Source organism: Penicillium crustosum, assembly GCF_028827405.1.
Source record: "Penicillium crustosum strain IBT 35664 chromosome Unknown utg000002l_segment0_segment0, whole genome shotgun sequence".
Lineage (NCBI taxonomy): Eukaryota > Fungi > Ascomycota > Eurotiomycetes > Eurotiales > Aspergillaceae > Penicillium > Penicillium crustosum.
The window spans coordinates 8,221,054-8,241,992 of record NW_026623123.1 but is presented as its reverse complement, the minus strand read 5'-3'; the positions used below and the strand labels follow the sequence as shown (position 1 = coordinate 8,241,992).

Sequence of the window (20,939 nt, the reverse complement as noted above, 5' to 3'; positions counted from 1 at the left end):
TTTGACGGAAATGGACGGAGAAAAAGAAAAAAAATAAGAAGAACAAGAGGGGGTATGAGTATTTCAATGAACAGAAAAAAAAGAAGTAAAAAAAAATCAGAGATCTCAAATGGAGAATGAAGAATGTCAAGAAAGAATCTGTATAGATGGTCAGCGTTGGTTCGCTTGCGGGTGCCAAGACGCCAGTAAATTGCAGTGCAAATCCGCGGTTCCAAGGGCCAAGGCACAAGAAATAGACCGGTGCGAGCACAAGAATCGCGAGACATTGTAAACCCGGTAAACGCGATATGTAACATGGGAAAATCCATAGAACATAAGACACGGTCGGGTAAAAAATGCATGGATCAAGATCTGACCGGGAACCTTGGAAGTACACTGCGCAACTGTGCCATACAAGGAAAAAAAAGTAGAAAGACGCGACACGTACCATGAGATGTTCAGATTCGAGTAAAATCCTTGTGGATAGGAGACACGATTCACAGCCAATGACTGCTGGCTGTTAGTGAGTGCTGCAAAGAAGGGTGCAGGATGGGCATGAGTGGCTGCCAGGGATGTGTACTTACTTATCTGACTGGGGGAAGGCTGGGTAGGTGACAGTCCACTTGGGACACAACGCGAAGTGGGATGAGAGAATATGGAGAGGGGAAAAAGGTTTAGGAGACAGGTGAAATAGAGAAGATGTGAAAAGCAAGAGTAAGTCGCAAAGTTGTGTTTGGCGCGCAGATCTTGCGTCCCCGGGTAGTATGAAGAAAAAAATGATCTTCGTCGACGCGACACCGCGCAAAGAAGATGACACGAAAACAAAGACAGTAGATGAAAGGAGATTACAGAACAGAATGAGTACAGGAGCAGAAAATAAATCGGAAGGTGAAATGGGTTCAGGATGATGAGGTTGAGAAGAGATTGAGGTCGAGAGAGAGATAGTTTTGTAGTTTCATAGGCAGTGGAAACCCCGTCCGAGCCCGACCAATCAGAGACATCATATCTACTAGCCACATTCGACTACATTGAGGAAAGGGGGTTTAGGGATTTGGATTGATCACTATTCATCACAATTCATCGATGATTTTATTGATTCTCTGCATTGTATTGATCGTCAATGGTCCATGGTCTTTCTTTTTAAGCATTTTTGGCATTTTCACCTACTCTTGTAAACACCTTTGTTTTAATGCGTCACATGATACGTACTTTGGAGTCGAACAATAGTCTGTCTCTTCAATAGTCTCCCCAATAGCTGACTATTGAGGTAGGCAGCTGGACTGGAATATAGCTTTGGAGACACCCAGTGGGACCAAGTGCTATGCGCTTACTTCTGGGGAATCCTCCGTCAACAGTCTCATGGACTCGACTACATCTATTCCATACTCATCACGGGCAAGCGACGGGAAACCAAATGCTAGATATTTGGATTATATTTAGATAGCACCCGAATCGCATGTGTATGTCCATGGGTGACTACCTTTAGTCCCCTCTAGTGCATAGTCTCCATGTCTTGTGTCACAAGGAACGAAGTAGCGGCTATCCCCATTAGGTTATATAGACTAGAATATACGTTGTCACCTCTTACTACTTTATCTCTACTTATATTACAGAGAGAGAATATCCCTTGTAGTAACCGCCTCGCCACCAGCAAGAATAACCGCTCATGTCTCCATCGCCTAAACGACATACCACAACCCCCGGGGCCTTGTCGGATAGAAAATCCATCCCATACATATTTACCTTCACGTTTTTTACCTAGATCATAAGTTGGCTGATTGAATATGGTACGTTGTCACGCTCTTCAGAGCGCCATCCTATACTTCCCGAGTATAGTTTATCTCAATTTGTTACATATTGTTTTTTAAGAGTGAAGCCTGACCATAAATTACTAGATCTAACTTCCTTCCAACTATATTAAAGCTTGACTGAAAAAAAAATAAGAGTAAGAAAGAACGATATAAAAAGGTAAAAGCGGCAGCCAAAAAGCCTCGGTAGGAAATATACCACGAGTGGGTCCCGGGGTCGCCCCAATTTTCTTTGAATGTGCCTTCAACCCGTGAATGCCGAGGGTCAAGAATAAAATTCAATATTCTAGTGCACAGTCGCGTATTTTGTGGTCATTACCTTTATACTAACATGATAATAATCTAGAACATACTATTAGGGACTAGTTCATTGCTATTTCTTCTTCTTTTTTTTTTTAAGTATATGTTGACAGAGCTAACGTGAGACCGCAAAGAAGCTCCGCGGAAAAGCAGTAATGAGATAGAAAGTGCTGGAGAGTGGTCATAAGCCAGCGAAGAGAGTAGTAAAGCCAAAAATAAGAAGCATAATGGCAGGTACATACAAGGTAGCACAACCTGTCTAGAAACATACGACATACTGCAGGGACTATATAAATTCTGCACAAGAATTGAAGCAATGTCGCACAGAAACAGTGTTTATCGATAAATAAAAATCCAATGTTGATTCGACTGGACACTATCCAATAAAGCAATAAAGCGCATTCCAGAAGGTTAATCGTATTTGATATGCATGATGCTAAGCGCCTGCACACGTCCATCACCAAGATTTATATATAGACACATTTGGTTGTTTTCAAACTTCCGCGTCTAGCGCACTTTGTTATTTATTTGTACCTATAGCCAACCGAATCGAAAAGTCACCTTGGAACTACAGCTCGGAATGAGGCTCAATTATGAGCTGACATGTCCAAGAACATTTTGGGGCATTTTTCCTCCTTCGCGCGTGGATAGGGAATATCTTTCTGAGTTGGCTTCACATCATCACCGTAAGCATGTTTTGCGTGTCGTTTGGTATTGCTAGGATCTGTGAATTCTAAGGCATACCTTTCCTCTTCTGCCAAGGGACACGGCCGTTTTTCTCCCTTATACGTCTCTTTCTTACACCTGATAGCGTTTCAACTCGAGGCAAACGTTTTATTACAGTTGAAATCCTTTGCGTGTGGACAAGGAAATCCCTATGACCCTTTCATAGACCTAGAATGACCCTTGCCACTCTGAATCCTCTTTGCGCAGCCACACTCTTCGTAGAAAATTCTGTGGTGCATCCCTTCTCTTCTGCTAAGGGACAGGGCCATTTGACTTGGTCATGCACACTCGTAGCATGCGTGGTTGCACCCCTTTTCGAGCCAAGCATCTTGTCGCAATCAAGTTCTTTTGCGCGGGGGTAAGCGGTGCGTAACGTGTCGATGAGTGGATGGAAGTCTATCAACATCTGCGATATGCTTTTAGACAAAGCCATCGTCTGCGTTATTTCAAAGGATGGGAATGTCGACGATGGGCGCAAGTCACTCTGAGCCTGCAAATGAGTATATTCTGGACTTGTAACGATGAAGGGGTTACATACGTAAGTCACTTGTACCTATGTTCTTTCATTGGAAGACAATTTGTTGTAAATTTGGTATAGAAATCCAACCTGCTATATCTCGTCTTGGGCAGAGAGAAGCGGGGCCCGTATATACTACACTGTAGCAAAAAGTGCAAGGACTGCTCAGTGGGGAACGTAAGTAGTTGGCTAGACTTATGGTATTAACTTGGCGGAGAAAGATGTCAGGCGCTTACAGACAAAGAACCAACAAAAACGCCAAGGCTACCTCATACCCGGTTATAGTAAATAGGAACTTTTGGCCTATAGGAACAAGAAAGAGGCCTAGCTTCATTTATGGCACTTATCTCCATAAGAAATTTGGAATATATGTGATACATGCTGCTATGGAGATGATTACCTAGGATATTAGCAAATTTAAAATGGCAGTGCAATCGCCTTGACAATGTCCTCGATTTCAATGGCTGTATAGCGGGGGGGGCGGGGGGCAACCAGGTCGATGTACTTCTTGTTAGTGGCCCAAATCAAGCCCCAGTCAAGTAGGTTCACATCTTTAGAAGGACCCTGTTTGAGAATGAATTCGCGAAGCGCGGAAATAGTCATACCACGACGGCGAATACCACGAATAGTGGGAAAACAAACCAAAAGAGTGGCTTTAGCATGTCCAATATGAAGGTATCCACTATAGACCAAGTTAGTAAAGAAATGTGTTAGCCCCAGAGCATCTAGGGAACGTAAGAAGGCTCCGGCGGGAGTCTGGTAAGGACGCCTTTCTCAGCATTGTTGAAAATTGCGCATGATTAGCCACGAATAACACGAATACCGAATTGGTCTCATTCAAATGCATACTCCCAGGGAAATCTCATAGCTGGCACCCTCTTTGGATTTAGCAAGCTTCTTCCCGCGAGAAGCAGCTTCAATGATTCAAAAGCTGATGTGGCCCACGGGCACAGGTCTACGAGGAACTTGTACCAGCGGGTCAGGTTGACGAGAGCAGCGACAGAAACACGGTTTCCGTGAAGGGTGCGCCATGGTGCAATATCAAAGAACTGTCAAAAAAAACATACAATAGCTTGAGTATGACTGTGGTCACCTAGCGCCCACGGTTCGGGCGTGGGCGGCTCGCCGCTCTATCCAGCGCACTCAGGGCAGATATTCACCCACCTGAATATTCCTCACCCGAATATTCAGCCCATATAGCAAAAGGCACATTTCTTATCATGACCAAAAAGAGCTATAAGTACCCTTCTTTTCCCCTCCGTTTTATCTCTCTAACCCCGCTTTATCACGAGGAAGATACGCACTAAGCACGACCTAATATTGGAATATATGGCTAATACAGTGGATTTCGGGGAATATAGCAATAATAACATCTAGCGGGTAGTATTAATACGAACAGAATCTAGTTATAGTGACACATTACGTATTTTCGATAAGTAAGTAAGTCTTAGTCATAGGAGCAGAGAAGTAAGTAGACTGCTGCCGCCATTACGCTGTGGCGTCCAGATAATACTGAGGAATTGATTGAGCCAGGGCGACATTTGAAAAAGAAAGGAACCACACGGGGAAGAACAGGAACATCAGAACAAAGAAACAAAGAGAAGAGAAGGAAACCCTCAAGGAAAAGATAATGTACTTTATATAACTGAATGCTTGGCGCCACGTTACTTGGATGTATCATATTCTGTTTTAAATGTCATAGATCGTTAGGAGTATTATTATTGGACATAAGGACCTCTAATTGCGCTCAAGTATCTAGCTAAAATGCCCTATTAACAAAAGGGCCAATAACTCTTCTAAACACAGTCCACTTTGGCAGAAGGCTTGTAAACACCTACAGCTCAGTGCAGGTGGTTCTTCTCGCCAACATCCAAAGCTACCAAAAAGCGACTAACACAATTATAAGCCGCAATCGTAGCGGTAATTTCAACAACCTCCCGTTCATTAAAGCACCCCTTCAGCTCCGCAAAAACCTCATCAGGCACCGTAACAGTCTTAGTCATGGCATCGGTATACTTCAACACAGCCCTCTGGTCAGCACTCAACACCGACGACGCAGCCTCAGTCGAGAAGTCCGCCTGCGCATCCCCAACAAACTTCAATGCCTCTGCGCTCAATCCACCTTCCTCAAGCAGAGGCGCATGTTGTTCCCACTCGAACAGGGCGCCGTTGACCACTGCGACGCGGCAGATGGCCAGTTCACGGATAACGGTCGTAAGAGTGGTTCGGGTGCGGATTGCGCCAATGAATGAGTTCCAGCCTTCTGTGACTGGGTAGGAGTGTAGGAGGGCTAGGTCGAGGGGGAGGAGCGGGTTTGGGGCTCGGCGGGCTTGGACGCTGGCTAGGATTCTGGCTTCGTCTGGTGTGCTAGTTGCCGGAGGGTCTGCAACGTATGGAAGACGCATGGTGGGTGGTATGCAAATATTGTAGGTGAGCTTAATTGGAAGTTGGTTCGTTCAATGGCTGGATTTGAGTGAAATCTAGGGTCTAGGGTTTGATGTCAGTTGAGGTGTGAGTCGATAGGCTGTGCTTTGGAGCAGACAGCTGCTTTGAACAAGAGGCAGGTATTCGGTACCTGATTTAAAGCTGCAAGATACTATTCTTATTTTGAGCTAAATGGGAACTGGGCTCTATACGGGGAATGAGTAACTATTTATCGGCAACCCCGCGTGGGTCCAGATGGAGCGGATAAGTCGAAGCCGCGGGAGTCGGGTTTGCACTTCCGAGTTGCTTCCGCCGTTGGCTTAATTCTGTTTGAAAATCCAGGTATGGATCTGTGGACAGATTAAAATGTGAAGAGGTGAAGATGGTTGACATTGTATAGGGTCCTCTGTACTGTGCGGGGTGACACATTTAAATGCAAGGCCCAGGTGGTCGAACATCCAATATGTCCAAGGCTGATATTTTCTCTAAGAATCGAATGAAAATATTCAAATCGAAGAATTAAGAGCTTTCTCTTCATTTGTTTAACTAAATTTGACTTTCAAGCATCTGCAGTCAGTGCTGTTGGTCTTGGCACATGATCTCCACAAATTCAGAAGCTCCCACGGTGTCGTCACCTCTCCTGAACATTGTTCCCCCCCAACAAACATGCCTCCAAAGGCCCCCAAACCTACCAGTGATGAGCTTCTAGCTCAGTTTGACGACCTCGGTCTTGATAAGTCCGGCAACAAAACATCTAAAGCTATCGTATCCGACAATGCCAAGGGCGGGCAGGAGGACATCCTGGCCGAGCTTGACCACCTAGCCACACAGCGTCCAGCCAGTGGACCAGGTACTCCGCGCCTGTCTTCCGATAAGCCCAGATCATCCACACGATCTCCCCGCCCTAGTGCAACCATCGACCGACCGACCGAGGACAAGGCGCCGGTCCGCCAGTCTGAGGAGACCAGCCGGTCTTCACGTGTAGAAACCAAACCAGAAACCAAACCAGAACAGCCCAAGGCTGAGCCTGAGAATGTCCCCGCACAGCAGTCAGCCGATGAGAGTGCCGGCTGGTGGGGTGGATGGTCGGGAGGCCTGTTCGCGACGGCCACCGCAGCTATGAAACAGGCCGAGGCGGCTGTCAAGGAGATTCAGAATAACGAGGAGGCTCAGAAGTGGGCTCAGCAAGTCAAGGGTAATGTTGGAGCTCTTCGTGATCTCGGTATGGATCTTTCTACTCAAAATATGCTCTCCTACATGCAGACAGCTAACTAGCACACGCAGGCGGCGAGCTTCGAGACAGGGCAATTCCGACATTCACCAACCTCATCCACACACTCGCTCCTCCCATTTCTTCGCATGAACGTCTACAAATCCACGTGACTCACGATATGTCCGGCTACCCGGGTATCGACCCTCTAGTCTATGCGGTGTTCTCGCGAGTGATGTCCCAAGTCGAGGGCGGAGACCTGTTGGTGATCCAGCGGGGCCAGGAGTCATCCCCGAAGCGCGGGCTCGATGGCTATATGACCAGTGCCGGCTGGAATGATGGGCCCTGGTGGCGGACGGTCACACCTGGACAACCGCGGAGCATCTCATCCGTGCGAGGCGCCGTGGAGGGCTCCAAGCTCGCACGAGCCAGTGCCGAGTCCTATGCCTCCGAGTACTTCTCGTCCCGTGGCGGAGTCGAGGAGGCCGCGAAACACGCTTCGGAGGTCCTGAGTGAATCGAACCCAGTCCGCAGCAGCGATATCTTCTTGGCTATCCAGGCTATCAGCCAGACTACTCCCAAGGACCTCTTCCAGGCGGGTGCGACTGGCGAGAAGGCTACCGAGGGAGCTGTGGAAGCCGATACGCAAGAAGAGGAGATCTCCTTCGCACTGTACCTCCACGACCCCATCCATGGCATTGCCTTCCACGCCATCTCTCAGAGTATCCCGCAGGCATGGATTGAATGGCTCGATGCTTCGGTGCCAGCCGCCGAGAATCCCGAGGACGAGGATGCGAATATTCAGCGTATTGTGGTGCCCGAGGCCATTGCTGAGGTCATCGAGAGTGGAGGTGTTGACCCCCGCGAGTGGGTTTCGGAGTGGATCGAGGAGACCCTCTCTTTAACCGCTGGTATTATCGCGCAGCGATACGTGGCTCGACGAATGGGCGTTGGTGAGGGAGGTATCGGCAAGGGCAAGATGCGAGCTGAGCAGGCGTCTACTGTGGATAGTGGTGCAGGTGAAGCTGCGCGTGCGCTCTAGGGCTGCTGTGATCTTTTATACCGAGCTCAAGAGCTGACGCTCTTATTCCAGCATCTCCCTGTCGTTTATGATACACCCGCACTAGCTATTTCTATTTCTATATTTTGTTTCTGGTTACGCCGAGATTTCTGGTAGCGAGAATAACAGCAAATGACTATTATTGAAACCAAAGGTTATACATAGAAAGGGTTCTTGCATAAAATATGCCTTTGTATACACCTAAAAGACATACAAGGCCGCATAAGCAGCCGGCTATTCTGGTCACTTGTAAACAAAAAAAGAAAATCGTGTATGCAATTCCCGTATATGTACAAAACGGACCGGTCTTCCCATAAATCACCATATTATGCATTTTCGAAAACCATTGCGGGTATCGTAGGATCCAAAACATTCAGAATCTGTTCAAGAACTCATTCAAGCATCAAGGTCCAGCGGTCCTTCAAGACCGGGAACATGCCAGAAGTTGGCTCGGAGGGCAGTCACACTAAATCACAGCATTAGTATATCCGGTCTCAGCAGCGCAGGGCAAAAAAGAACCTCGTCTCTTACCTAGTTGACCCATTGAGCACGGTATGAGCATCCGTGCCAACCTCACTCTCCTGCAACGTCTTCTTCATATCGGACAAATCAGCAGACCACTTAAACTGACGCTGTCTGGAAGACGCAGGAACATGTCCATTAACAGCCGTGCCATTCGTTTCGCCATTGACATGAACACCGTTCACGCCGTTCACACCGTTCACACCATTAACCTTCTTCCCCGTCCCCTCCTCGGCATACAAACACCCTCTGGACCAATAATACGGCAACGTGCGCGTATAAAGCACAGGCCTCTTCTCAACATCAAGAACCATCGGAACATTGATATTATAAAGCTCGACCCTCTCATCCCAATTCTCATAAAGATGTCGGACAACCCTAACAGCGAGTCTGGCCGCCGCAGCAATAATCTCATCAGGCTGCGGGTCCTTACTACCAAACGAGATAGCAATACCGCGCTTGCTACAGAACACCGCTTCCAGCGCACCGCCTACCGTCCCCGAGGACAGGTTGTAGATGGTGGAAGCATTGCGGCCGTGGTTCGGGCCCGAGATGACGAGGTCAATGGGCGCGCGCTCGGTGAATAGGTTGTACAACCCCAGTTGCGTGCAACTGGCCGGTGTACCGTTGCGAACCACCACCCAGTCATTCTCAGGGTCTGGTGATTCGAAGGTCTCGTCCCAGCTGCCGTCTGCGTTGAAGGCGTCTGGGTGTACGTAGCTGGCTGTTAGGGAGGCTTCGATTAGGTGGGCTTTTCCGATCCAGGAGCGTGAGGCTGCGGGGATTGCTACGGAGACTTGGTGGCCGGTTGCCTTGAGAGCTTCGACTAGAGGGCGGAGGTAGGGTGAAAGTTTGGTGTTTGGGGGACCATCGTCGTTGACGACCTATTTTTGGGAATTGTTAGTTTATTGGTCTTGGCTTTTTTTTCTTTCTTTTTTGGGCTTTATCTACGTTTGTGCAACGTATTGCTCGGGCGTAAGGAAATGCGATAAAAAGGCGATAAAATTGCGATAACGAGGGTGTGGAGTATCATGTGGTGATGTTTCCCCGAGGAAGTATGGATCTATAAGCAGATCCTTGCAGGAAATGGCTTTTCTATACTCCGTACTCCGTACTCCGTACATTTTGCGGGAGGGGAAAAAGAAAAAGAAAAAGAAAAAAGAAAGGAAATATTGCCGGTGATCTCACTTACCAGGATGTGCATGACGGGATTAAGCAGCGCCAAGGGCGTTATGAGTGAATATTCGGAGTTTCGATTTGGATCTTGATTTTGGTTTCCCCAGTGGCGGTTTGGACGGTGATTCTTTTCGGAGGTTCTTTTCTATGTTTTTTTATAAGAGAACAAGAAAAGAAAGAAATATTTCTGCACCCCGGAAATACTCGGGGTGCAGCACACTTATACCTGGGGGAATCAGGGTAAAGAATGAGCCATTGGCCACACCGAATTACACACCGGGGTGAAGCCGTTCAGGCTGCGGGGACGGTAATGGTAGGACCGAATGCAGCGTGCGGTGAACCGATTCGGGGTTCTTTCGGGGATGCTGACTATTGGGTTTCTATCATTCGATATGTTGATGACTCTGGGGATTCCAATGATATGTTATGCAACTGTACAAAGCTAGAGTAGTTAAAGGGTAGGATATATCATCCGGGATGTTAATAGTTCGTGGTTCATAGTTTATAGTTCATTATAAATGCCATTCAAAACTTGCCACTTTGTATATATGGGCCCATCTACATAATTTAGTAATGGACATCATGTGTTCCAAGGTTGACATCATCAATGAGATATATTCTTTAAAGATAACAATAGACCATCCGATATACATATGCACCTATACGTTCTATACTTATACTTCTAGGGTTTCTAGTCAGAAGTTTAAAGCCCAAAAGGGAAGATGAGGTAATCACTGGGAAGTTACCTAAGGGTCTGCCAAGACAGTGCTGCAACCTACACGGTAGAACAAGGTCTGGATGGAAATTTCCATTTTGGGTTTTTTGGGGTTTTGGGGGTTTGGGGATTTTTTTTAATCTTTTTTTATCTGAAGAACTGAGGGGGTTACATTTTCATCTGCCTAATGCGCCTGCATTAAAAAATAATAATCACCAAGGTTCCTGGACCATTCATAGCTCAGGGGCCCGCCACGTACATTTTTGATACATCCGTGGACCTCCTTTCGTAAGACCAGTGAGACCACATCCGTGCCGGAGATCCTATCGGAGATAGGTAGTCGGCCCGTACGCAAGTACATAAACATATGTTCGGATGGGCTTATATATCCCTTATAATTTCAATATGTATATCAATTTATTTGGAATTTAAAAGGATTTCAACTCCAACTCTCACAAAAAAAAATCTATTTTCATCATACCTCGTTGTAAATAAAAGCCAAATACTAAAGTGGTCTGTGCCGGAAGCACGCTAAAGACGATCGCAGAAAATCTTGTGGTGGGGAATCCCGTCAGCCCTTCAACAATCCTCTGGCCCCTCAACTCTCTCCTCTTCAATTCACTGCCAACTATATCGATTCGATACTCGGAACACGTCGACACATCTTCGCCGCTTATCTATATAACCCCATTCTGCCACCCACCTGAACCCGCAAAGTCTCAAAAAGCCAAGTCTTTTTGGGATCTTTGCTCAACGAGGTCGTCGCCGCAACCTCACCCTCTCATCCTGTATGGACGGTGGAAGTACTGGGACCGCTGCGGGGATCGACCCCAAAATCTTGGACAACTGGCAAACTGAGGGCGCCTTTTCTGTCGCCTCATGGGAACATCTGGGGTATGACCAACCACCCGAGTGGGACACCAGTCAGGAATCGAGTCAGTGCGATGCGGATATCGCCGACTTAGGTACCTTCCATGGCCCATTGGCTGGAGAATTCCGCCGTCTGGAGAACAGGTCCGGAAACCCTTTCCCGATGTGAACCCGCGAAATCCGATCTCGATGTGACTGACACTTGTTTGGTTATAGAAAGCACGATGTAGCACCCGAGAACTTGAACTACTCCGATGGCCTCGTCGAGGGCACTGCCAGTGGCACTCTGAGCCCCAAGACCATCCCATCTTCCGCTGACGAAAATTACCATTCGGACGAGGCTTGGCCACACTTTCAACTGTACAACTCAGTGGCCATGCCGATGGATGCATCTCTACTCTACCCCTACGCGAAAGGACCGAACCACTCGAATGGGGCCGTCATTGTCGATGATGTTGGAGAGATGCCTCACGCCGGTTTCTCCGATGTCCCCGTAGAAGGCCTCATGTCGTTCCAGCAGATTCCGCAGTCCTTTCCCATGATCCCCGAGGAGTGGACTGAAATTCAACATGGCATTCCCGTGGACAATATGCCCCCACCGCAAGATTCTATGGCACTCTCAGTGGACGCACAGGAGAACCCCAAGGATCATTCCCTGCGGGGGTTCCCGACTTCTATCAGATCGCTGGAATCGCGATGGCTGAATAGTCTGGAATCTCAACTGCCCACTCAGCAGATCACGCCGGTCTCTCAAACTGCTGGCCCGCTAAACGCACCAATCGGGCAGGAGTTCCAATTCAAATCCGAAAACTCTTCCGTGTCAGGCGATTTATCGGGAATATACGAGTGCTCCTACTCCGCCACTAGCGACGAGGCCCCTGCATTTGCGGACCGTCAGTTGGAAGACGACGATGTCCAGTGGAAGACCTCACCGCATGAGTCCAGTTCACCTGAGGGATCGCAGCCTGCATTCAAGACCACTGCCTTCATGGTGAGTGAGACCCCTGTGGAGTCTCTAGTTTCCACTATTCCTGCAAGATCGAGGGCCTCGTCGACCGCTGGCCAGCGTGCCGGTCGACCGGCACCACTTGCCATGCAGACCTCGGCTACAGTCAAGAAACGCAAGGCCAGAAACCCCGCTTCAATGGATCAGGGAATCACAAGGCCCTTGCAAATTGTCCAGGAGGATGGCCAAGGCGGCTCCATTGCGTCTGCGGACTTTGTCTCGCCCCCACGTGGCGCCCGTCGTAAGGGCCCACTGAGTATGGTTGGACGAGCGAATGCAGGCCTGCGCCGCAAAAACAAGGACACTTGTGTTCAGTGTCGACTGAACAAGCGCAAGGTAAGGATTTCCACCTAAATTCCGTACTTTCATAGAGCTAACGCGTTCGCAGTGTGACGGAAGCGCCCCTTGCGATGCTTGTCGCCCCACACTTCACGAGCAACCATGCGCTCGTGCATGCTTCTCCAGCATTGTCGAGTTTGGAACCTGCAACTACATCTGTAAGCATCCAACAAACCTCCCCAAGGATTGTTCAAATTGACTGACCCTATCTAGCTCAACGAGCTGTCAACCACCCTACGATGGATGGTTCCAACCGAGTCCGGATGGCGATTCCATCTGAATTTGACCTTAGTCAACTCTTGTCTTTGCTCGCCGAGCGCCAGGGGCGGTTCAACATCCGCGCTAGCCAGGCCTGGGGCTCTCTCTACGTCCTTGACCTGGGGGAGACCTACAAGTTCCTGAAGAATCTGAGCGAGTACAACGGCAACTCGAAGTCCACTTTCATCGAGTTCATCGACCGACGAATTGTGGACTCGAAGGACAAGTCCAAAAACTGGCTGTCCTGCGTTGCCGACTGCGACCCAATGAACCAAGCCTATGTAAGAATTCACTGTACCACATGCCAAGAGCACAAAAACTAACCAACCTCAGACCCTCCTCTCCCAGTGGAACAACATGCCAAGTCGCGCCAAATACAGCTTCGTGCCTCTCGACTCAGCCGGCGAAGAACGAACAATGGACATCAACAGCCCAGAAGACCAACGCGAGATCCTCCTCGCAGCTCAACTCTCCCGAATCTTCTGCCGCATGCTCGAAGTCGAAGGCTTCCGCAAGCTCGAGCGCGACTTCTACAACATCAAGTGGAAGCAGATCTCCCACGAGACGCACGTCCGCTTCCTCGGCGAACTCGGCCACATCCTGCTAACCCTGCGATGGCGTGTGAGCTGGTGGAAGCGGCTCGGCGACGGTGGCCAAACCCCCGATCCCACGCAGCAGCACTACGTCGACCGCGTCGAGCTCCTCTGCCGCATCCTCTACGTCTACTACACCTGCGTGATGGCGAAGCTGCCCTCCTGGTCGGCGGCTGATGTCCCCAAGGGCATCTGGTCGACATATGCGGACTCGGAGAATGCCGTTTGGGATGATTTCCCTTCGGACTCCAGTGATGGCGGCTTCAATAGTTGGATGGAGCGTGGCCAGGACCTGATTGAACAGGCTGGTGTTCCGAGCCGCATCTCGAAGTTCTGAGACCGGGATGGCAGATTTGATCTGCGCATAAGGTTTGGATGGTAATGGCATTGGAGTTAGAATTATAGATACCCTTTTTTTTGGCCTTTTTTTGGGTTTTTTTCTGTTTCGTTTATTTTCTTTTCTTTTTTCTCTTCGAGATTTCTTTGTTTCTATTGGATGCATCATGACTTTTTACATACAAGATCTGCCTTATGATTTGATGATTTTCCCGCATGTTCTATCCTATTCGGTTGGTTTTTTAACAAATTTGTACATAGAATTACTACTTATCGATATATATACAATGCTTCTCATCTCTATACTTTATCTCTCGTTCATCTCATACTACCATGTAGACCACCAAAACCAAGACAATAGAAACAGGGTATCGATTTCATGCACTCATATAACGAGCTCTGTATAGACGAAATTGCAAAGAACGATCGAATCAGACCAAAACATCTCAATCCTTGTAAAACATTGAATTCCCCACTGCAAGTTCAAGTCGCCTTCTTAGGACCAGACTTCAATCCTCCATCCTTACGAGCCAAAGTCCCATCCTTGCGAGCCGCATTCCGCTCCTTCTGCAGACGATCCTTCTTTCCACCAGCCAACAGCTCGAGATGGCCTGCCTTTGTCGCCAGACTGCGTTCTGTCATTGAGACAAGGCCGGATGTGAGTTGCTAAGAGCGGTGTGTTAGTGGTGGTTTCTTTTCTTGTTCTTGGGTTGTTCTTGTCTCATGGGTACAGGGTGCGGGACTGAATCGAGGAGACGGAGACTGTGAAGCATATCGGTGCGTACCTTGGTCAGTTTCTTCTGCTTGATCAGGCCGGCTTTCTTGGGCGCGACGGAGCGGACACCCGGTCTTGTGGTCTTGGAGGGCCTGGTGAGTGGGTCTGTGTTAGCTTGATGTTTCTTAAGTGTTCTTGTGTGGATAGATGGGACTGTGACGTCGTCTGTCGTCTGTCGTCTGTGGTGGTTGTGGTGGTTGTGGTTTTGTTCTTGTGAGTGCCACTTACTTCCTGCCTGGGCCGGTGGGAGCGGCCTTTTTCAATGATCCTTGCACCATGGTTGTGTTGGAGTGGTGGTTGGTATGGAGGGAATTTGTATGTAGATGGCGGCAAGGGAAAGAGGAAGACGAATTTTGTAAAGTAGCACTGCCAGCAGCACGAAGTGATTCTGGGCTTTCTGTTTCTTTTTTTGGGGGGTTGCCGGAGGGAAAATTGCTTATCGGCTTATCTGGATCACGTGCGTTATGGGACTGGGGCATGTATTTTCCGTTCCGAAGTATACGACTACCGCATTTGGCTAAGGAGTACGAAGTATAATTTTGGAGATGATGAGGATGAAATTAATGATGATAAAAAGAAGCAAGATGGAAGGGAGGTGAAAAAAAAGTGGGGATGAACGCGAGAACGACCGGAGTCAGACCAGAACAGACCAGGTAGTGGAAGGTCCTCGGCACTTCCCTCGTAATACACAGGTGCAACCTGTTACCACTAGGCCACCTGCTGTTGGGCCAGCTGCTCATGATAGGTTGCACTTCCTTTTAACCTACACTTTTTTTAAGGTTTAGGCTCTGTTTGTGCACTAAGGGACATAGTCTATACCTCAGACCTGTGTGTATGCATAGAGGAATACGATGGGATTTATTTTGAAGCTTTTAATTCATCTCCACGGTAGTGTGAAGTGCGTGGTAAATACATACTTTGGTAGTTCTATAATGAAGGGTGGTGGTCTTAGGCCGGAACTACATGTTTGCTTTACCAAGGCTCCCATTACCGATATATCACTAAGTCGAACACGCAATTTGAAGGCTTTCAAGTTCTTCCTTCTACTAGATACAGCACTACCAACAACCAGGATGACTAGGGCATTGAATAGCCTGATATAGAGAAGACCTGGTTGGTAATTTAGTGCACTTCGGGTTATTCCAACAATATTTTCGATACTACCTTTGCTGACTAGTGTGGTTAATGCAAAGGCTCGCTTCCGTTGACCGTGGACGTTGATGCTAGAGCAAGGATATATCAGAGTTGCACGAAAAGAAACACACTGGTTGAGAGACAGGGCTCTTACCTTTACCATGATACCAACGCAGACAGTTTGAGCCTGCTAAAACATGCTAGTCAAGTCATAATCGAGACACAAAGCAATAGTAATTGAGAAGTCCTCAACGTACTACGATGCCGGATGCTCAAGATATCCCAACTTTCTAAGCCCAATAAGCTCACCCACAGCATTCCAGTAAGAAAAGAAGAACCATGCACATGCCATTTATCCGAGTAAATTGACTAGATAAACATGATAACTATAGCAGCTGCTCACGATTGTGCAACGGGACACTGCACCTTGGCCACGGAAAAGCCGATATACTCTTTCCCAGGATCTTTGGCAGGAAGTATCCAGTTGAGTAGGTGGTGGTCGTGGTCAACACCAATAGGATAGCGCAGGTTCAGATTGTCTTTGAAGTTTGCAGGACACCGAGAAAGGCCTCGTGGTAGCAACTGCTCTGCCACGTTTGACTTTGGCAATGACAAAGGAGACTTCGGTTTCGGTGAGGAATTTCTGGGATTGGAGGACTTTCTCCAGGAGGTCGACTGGGAAAATGTAGGAGCCAGTGTCCGAAAAAACAGGTCAGGATGCTTTCGAGCTGTATTGCACTGGTCAGCATGACTTTTCTCAAGAGTGAAACCTTTGGGATAAGTATGATCTCCCAATAAAGATCCCTCACCAACCGTTGATCCTGGTTTGCCCGTCCATTTGCATCAACCCGTAGGCCAATAAGCTGCCAATGTACGAGGCAATGCATTCAATTTGGTAAAGCTAGTGTTCTGCTTTTGCAGCTTGTGGCGCGGATACCAGATATTGGAGAGGGAGAAATTGCCGGGGAATAATCCAGCCATGCTCTTGCGATCTAAAACGAAGCTGAAGGAGTAAGATAGATATTGTTAGTGAAGAGGTCCTGGTGGCTCGACTGATGGTGGAACTTACAAGGAGGATGGCCCCTCAGGGAAGCACAATACCCGAGAGAAAGAATTGAGGCAGACCTTGCCAATTATAACCGCGATGGGGATCTGGAAGATTGTGTATTTGATGAAGAACATCGGCGACGTGATGCTGTAGACATTATTGGATTGGGCTATCCTATATTCTGGAACGGTATACAGAATGTGATTGCCAGTCATGGTCCTTTGTACTTTCCCTGTAGCAGACTGCCCAGGTAACACCTAACCTGAAGCTAGGCTCAACACTGCCACACCAAAGCTCCCTTTGAGCTGCGATATCGAGACGCTATATAAATTTTGCATGTGGTACCCATCTTGCCAGGACTTAAACCGACCAAGAGCAGAAAATGTCTACAATGCGTATAGGAATTCCCTCTTTTGTTCGGATGGTGGGTGCTTAAGTTTGAGGATATGTTGGTGACGGAGTCAAGAGTTTGGATACGGCGCAGTGGGCTACGAGGTTTCATAGTGGCTAGATAGCTGAGACTGCTTCTTGTTTTGGCATAGTCTCCCATTCAGTTGCATTCACTCTTAGAGGAACATTGCTTGTATTGGCATTGAATCGTAGTGGGAAATGGACTTAAGAAAATAGAAGGATCTCAAAGGATCTCAAAGGATCTCTTGATTTGAGTTTTGAAATGCTATAGCTTGATAGATATTGTACATGATGCCCCCCCAAAAAAAACCGACTACTCTCGCAGCTTACCTCCAGTAAGTGCCTCGCCAAGCTTCTTAACACGCTCCTGAGAGACATCCCAGCGAACAGCCTCGTTGGCGCGGGTCTTGTTGGCAAGGTTGAACACAGTTGGGGGGTTACCCAGGTTCCAGATGTTCTCGCCGGGCTGGTGGTCGTTGCGCCACGCTGGGTTCTCGCCCTCGGGGAATACCCGGTCGATTTCAGCAGTGAGCTGCTCCTCAGTTGTGATGAAAGTGCGAGCATTCACATACAACGACTGGAGGTGCTCCTTCCGCTCAATCTCTTTCTGTGCCTGCTTGGCTTCCAGACGTGCCCGAGAGAGCGCAAGGCGTTCCTCGCGGTTGGGGTCGGGCAAGACTGGCTGTTTGTTGGGCATCATCGCCTCGATGGTCGATGGCCGGGTGAGGCGCTCATCCTCACGCTGAGGTTGCTGAAGAATGCGGTCCCGCCGATTCTGACTCTCAAGACTGCGGCTGACAATCTTTGAATCCGCGGACCGTTTCCGCGAGTACAGGTCTCGCAGACCGTCCCGCAGGTTCTGTCTCCGCAGATCCGCCATCTTGTGCTTCCATTCCTGCTTCTCGGGGTTGCTGCTATTTGGGCTCACTACCCGTTCTGACTTGGGGAGTTGTGTGACTGCATTGAGATATTCTATCCGGGGCTTGTCCGCTCGGCGGGCCGGGAAGAGCTCGCGAGGCACGGGGAGAGTACCCCTGACGTGAGGTTTGCGGGGGTTGGTGGGCTGGATAATTCTCGGCACATCGATGAAGTGAGGCGATTCGGGTCCAACTCGAAGGTTGGAGGAGGAAGCAAATCCACGGACCTGCACAGTGGCAGTCCGGCTATTGCGGAGGACAGACATGCGGCGCAATTCAACCCTGTCACTCCGGGGAGTGATAAAACTGGCAGGGGATTGTTGCAAAGTAAATAATCAAATCAAAGGTCAATGACACGACCTTCAATTGAGCCGGGATGTAACCTGAGGTTGATTACCGTATAATAGGGAGGATACGCGGTCGAGTAAGTCGGAAGAAACAAGAAGCGATTTTCCCTTGGTCCGTGCACGGCAATGTCTTGGCGCCAAAAAAAAATAATTCCTTCGCCGCCTTTTATTTTTCTTCTTCTCTTCTTTGCACTCTGCCACTCTCTGTGTTTGGTCTTGCCTTCGATTTTTTTTTCGTCAGGCACTTACTTCTCCTTTCACATTTTAACCCACAACCGCTATCATGGGTACAGGAAAGAAGGAGGCCGCTCGTAAGGTGCGGCAGGGGAAGCCCAACGATGGCATGGCCAATGTCAAGACCAAAGGTGAAAATTTTTACCGGTATGTGCAGCCTCAGCTAAAATCGCTATTATTCTCAAATAACCAATACTGACTTGCCTCTCAGTGATGCCAAGAAGATCAAGACCTTGAACATGTTCAAGGATGGTACGCCGCGCCGCAACGCTCAGGGTGATATCACAGTCGCTGCGAGCTATCAGTCCAAAGAGTTGCCCACAGCCCGCATCGAGCCAAACCGTAAATGGTTTGCTAACTCCCGTGTCATCTCACAAGAGGCTTTGACCTCGTTCCGTGATGCTGTTGCTGAGCGTGCTGCCGATCCGTACCAAGTTCTTCTCAAGACCAACAAGCTCCCCATGAGCTTGATTCGGGACAATGATAAAGTCAACGGCCTGAAGCAACACCAGGCTAAGATGGCTATTGAAACTTCTCCTTTCAATGATACCTTCGGCCCCAAGGCTCAGCGCAAGCGTGTCAAGCTTGGTGTATCGTCTCTTGAAGACCTCGCTGGCGAGACGGCCAGGATGCAAGACAGCTACATCGAGAAGAACGATGAGGGAACTCATGCCGACGGAAGTGCGATTGTTCGTGGCGATGACACTGCCGCAGCCGAAGACCTTGGTCTACTCACTACCTCTCGTGAATCTGTCTTCTCTAAGGGACAGAGTAAGCGTATCTGGAACGAACTTTACAAGGTTATCGATTCCTCTGATGTTATCATCCACGTCTTGGATTCCCGTGACCCCGAAGGTACTCGTTGCAGAAGTGTTGAGAAATATATTCGCGAGGAGGCACCGCACAAGCATCTGATCTTCGTTCTGAACAAGTGCGATCTCGTCCCTACTGGCGTTGCTGTAAGTTTCACTATCTCCCCTCTGCTCTTCATTTTTATCACTCGGTTCTTGCTATTTTTGTTGTTGTGCGTTTTTCTGTTTTCCCCCTGTTCCATCGCTAAGTCAAGGCCTCTTCCTGCGACTTCGGTCGTGCATGACTTCGGTTGTGCTTGTTTCAATGGAATTCCGTCTGTTACAGCTTTGGTATATTAACACTGGCCCGCACCGAATTTCGTTATGAACCTAGGTTGACTTGCTTTCGTCTTGAAGGCCTGTCGCAAAGGGCCAGCTGTGTTTTGTTTTTGAGTAGAAGTCTGCCTCTGCCTTTTTTTGGTGGCATTGTGGCAGTCTTCTTAGTAACATCCCACACATTCTACCTTTACACAATGTTTCATTCATTGCTAGTGACTGATTGCTAATTTTGCATCTTTGACTAGGCCGCTTGGGTTCGTCATCTTTCTAAGGATTACCCCTGTCTTGCTTTCCACGCCAACATCAACAACTCTTTCGGTAAGGGTTCTTTGATCTCGCTGCTTCGCCAGTTCTCGTCCCTTCACTCCGACCGCAAGCAGGTGTCCGTTGGCTTGATCGGCTACCCCAACTCGGGCAAGTCTTCCATCATCAACACTCTCCGTAACAAGAAGGTGTGCACAGTCGCTCCCATTCCGGGCGAGACCAAGGTGTGGCAGTACATTACCCTGATGAAGAGAATCTATCTCATCGATTGTCCTGGTGTGGTCCCCCCCAACGCCAACGACACTGAGGAGGACATCCTTCTACGTGGAGTCTGCCGAGTGGAGAACGTTCACAACCCAGAGCAATACATTCCTGCTGTTCTCCGCCGTGTCCTGCCCCGTCACCTTGAGCGCACCTACGGCATCAAGCACCAGGAGAACTACCTCGACTGGCTCGCGCTTCTTGCCCGCCAGGGTGGTCGTCTCCTCAAGGGAGGCGAGGCCGATCTGGATGGTGTCGCCAAGATGGTCATCAACGATTTCCTTCGTGGAAAGATCCCTTGGTACACACCTCCTCCCAAGGGTACCGGAAAGGGCGATAAGAGCGAGAAGGACGAGGAGCCTGCTGACGGTGTCGAGGGCCGTGAAGGTCGCCTCGGCGAGATGCCTCGCAAGCGCAAGTTGGATGAAAACAACGAGCCTGCTGCCAAGGATGCTGAGGCTGAGGCTGAGGCTGAGTCCGCACAGGACGACGCCGAGGACAGCGATGCTGACTCAATCGCCAACTTGGAGGTCAGCGATGTGGAGAGTGGCGAGGAGGAGTGATTGATCCACCGGTGTT

The 20,939-nt window shown here is 48.8% G+C and overlaps 9 protein-coding genes across 9 annotated transcripts; 3 read left to right on the top strand and 6 right to left on the bottom strand.

The window, feature by feature from the left end:
* Positions 1–3,747: 3,747 nt before the first annotated feature.
* Positions 3,748–4,542, bottom strand: N7487_006637 (Glutamyl-tRNA synthetase class Ib archaeal/eukaryotic cytosolic; the record flags this gene model as incomplete). The annotated part of the gene is given in 4 exon segments (XM_056874384.1): positions 3,748–4,012; positions 4,180–4,379; positions 4,398–4,460; positions 4,510–4,542. The coding sequence occupies 4 exon segments, from the start codon at positions 4,540–4,542 to the stop codon at positions 3,748–3,750; spliced, it is 561 nt and encodes a 186-aa protein (XP_056732104.1).
* Positions 4,543–5,171: 629 nt separating this feature from the next.
* N7487_006636 (carboxymuconolactone decarboxylase family protein) lies at positions 5,172–5,735 on the bottom strand (the record flags this gene model as incomplete). The annotated part of the gene is made up of 1 exon (XM_056874383.1): positions 5,172–5,735. The coding sequence occupies one exon, from the start codon at positions 5,733–5,735 to the stop codon at positions 5,172–5,174; it is 564 nt and encodes a 187-aa protein (XP_056732103.1).
* Positions 5,736–6,420: 685 nt separating this feature from the next.
* On the top strand, positions 6,421–8,006 carry N7487_006635 (DUF5427 domain-containing protein MTC1; the record flags this gene model as incomplete). Its single annotated transcript, XM_056874382.1, has 2 exons — positions 6,421–6,976; positions 7,039–8,006. The coding sequence occupies 2 exons, from the start codon at positions 6,421–6,423 to the stop codon at positions 8,004–8,006; spliced, it is 1,524 nt and encodes a 507-aa protein (XP_056732102.1).
* A 265-nt stretch (positions 8,007–8,271) lies between these two features.
* On the bottom strand, positions 8,272–9,853 carry N7487_006634 (5'/3'-nucleotidase SurE). Its single transcript, XM_056874381.1, has 3 exons — positions 9,739–9,853; positions 8,556–9,430; positions 8,272–8,490 (listed from the first exon to the last, which is right to left on the bottom strand). The coding sequence occupies exons 1-3, from the start codon at positions 9,748–9,750 to the stop codon at positions 8,421–8,423; spliced, it is 957 nt and encodes a 318-aa protein (XP_056732101.1). The 5' UTR covers positions 9,751–9,853; the 3' UTR covers positions 8,272–8,420.
* A 1,374-nt stretch (positions 9,854–11,227) lies between these two features.
* N7487_006633 (uncharacterized protein) lies at positions 11,228–13,840 on the top strand (the record flags this gene model as incomplete). The annotated part of the gene is made up of 5 exons (XM_056874380.1): positions 11,228–11,451; positions 11,524–12,649; positions 12,702–12,810; positions 12,866–13,191; positions 13,244–13,840. The coding sequence occupies 5 exons, from the start codon at positions 11,228–11,230 to the stop codon at positions 13,838–13,840; spliced, it is 2,382 nt and encodes a 793-aa protein (XP_056732100.1).
* A 482-nt stretch (positions 13,841–14,322) lies between these two features.
* Positions 14,323–14,892, bottom strand: N7487_006632 (DUF2462 domain-containing protein; the record flags this gene model as incomplete). The annotated part of the gene is made up of 3 exons (XM_056874379.1): positions 14,323–14,505; positions 14,625–14,706; positions 14,843–14,892. The coding sequence occupies 3 exons, from the start codon at positions 14,890–14,892 to the stop codon at positions 14,323–14,325; spliced, it is 315 nt and encodes a 104-aa protein (XP_056732099.1).
* A 1,699-nt stretch (positions 14,893–16,591) lies between these two features.
* On the bottom strand, positions 16,592–17,011 carry N7487_006631 (uncharacterized protein; the record flags this gene model as incomplete). Its single annotated transcript, XM_056874378.1, has 2 exons — positions 16,592–16,751; positions 16,818–17,011. The coding sequence occupies 2 exons, from the start codon at positions 17,009–17,011 to the stop codon at positions 16,592–16,594; spliced, it is 354 nt and encodes a 117-aa protein (XP_056732098.1).
* Positions 17,012–17,520: 509 nt separating this feature from the next.
* On the bottom strand, positions 17,521–18,497 carry N7487_006630 (uncharacterized protein; the record flags this gene model as incomplete). Its single annotated transcript, XM_056874377.1, has 1 exon — positions 17,521–18,497. Exon 1 carries the CDS (start codon positions 18,388–18,390, stop codon positions 17,521–17,523), a length of 870 nt encoding a protein of 289 aa, XP_056732097.1. The 5' UTR covers positions 18,391–18,497.
* A 176-nt stretch (positions 18,498–18,673) lies between these two features.
* Positions 18,674–20,923, top strand: N7487_006629 (putative GTPase NOG2; the record flags this gene model as incomplete). Its single annotated transcript, XM_056874376.1, has 3 exons — positions 18,674–18,852; positions 18,917–19,664; positions 20,081–20,923. Exons 1-3 carry the CDS (start codon positions 18,755–18,757, stop codon positions 20,921–20,923), a joined length of 1,689 nt encoding a protein of 562 aa, XP_056732096.1. The 5' UTR covers positions 18,674–18,754.
* Positions 20,924–20,939: the final 16 nt, after the last annotated feature.

What these genes read in the sequence shown, in the direction of transcription:
- N7487_006634 (XM_056874381.1), bottom strand. An exon ending in GTGCTCAATGGGTCAACTAG is followed by an intron (nt 8,491 to 8,555) that starts GTAAGAGACGAG and finishes GCTGTGATTTAG; the next exon opens with TGTGACTGCCCTCCGAGCCA.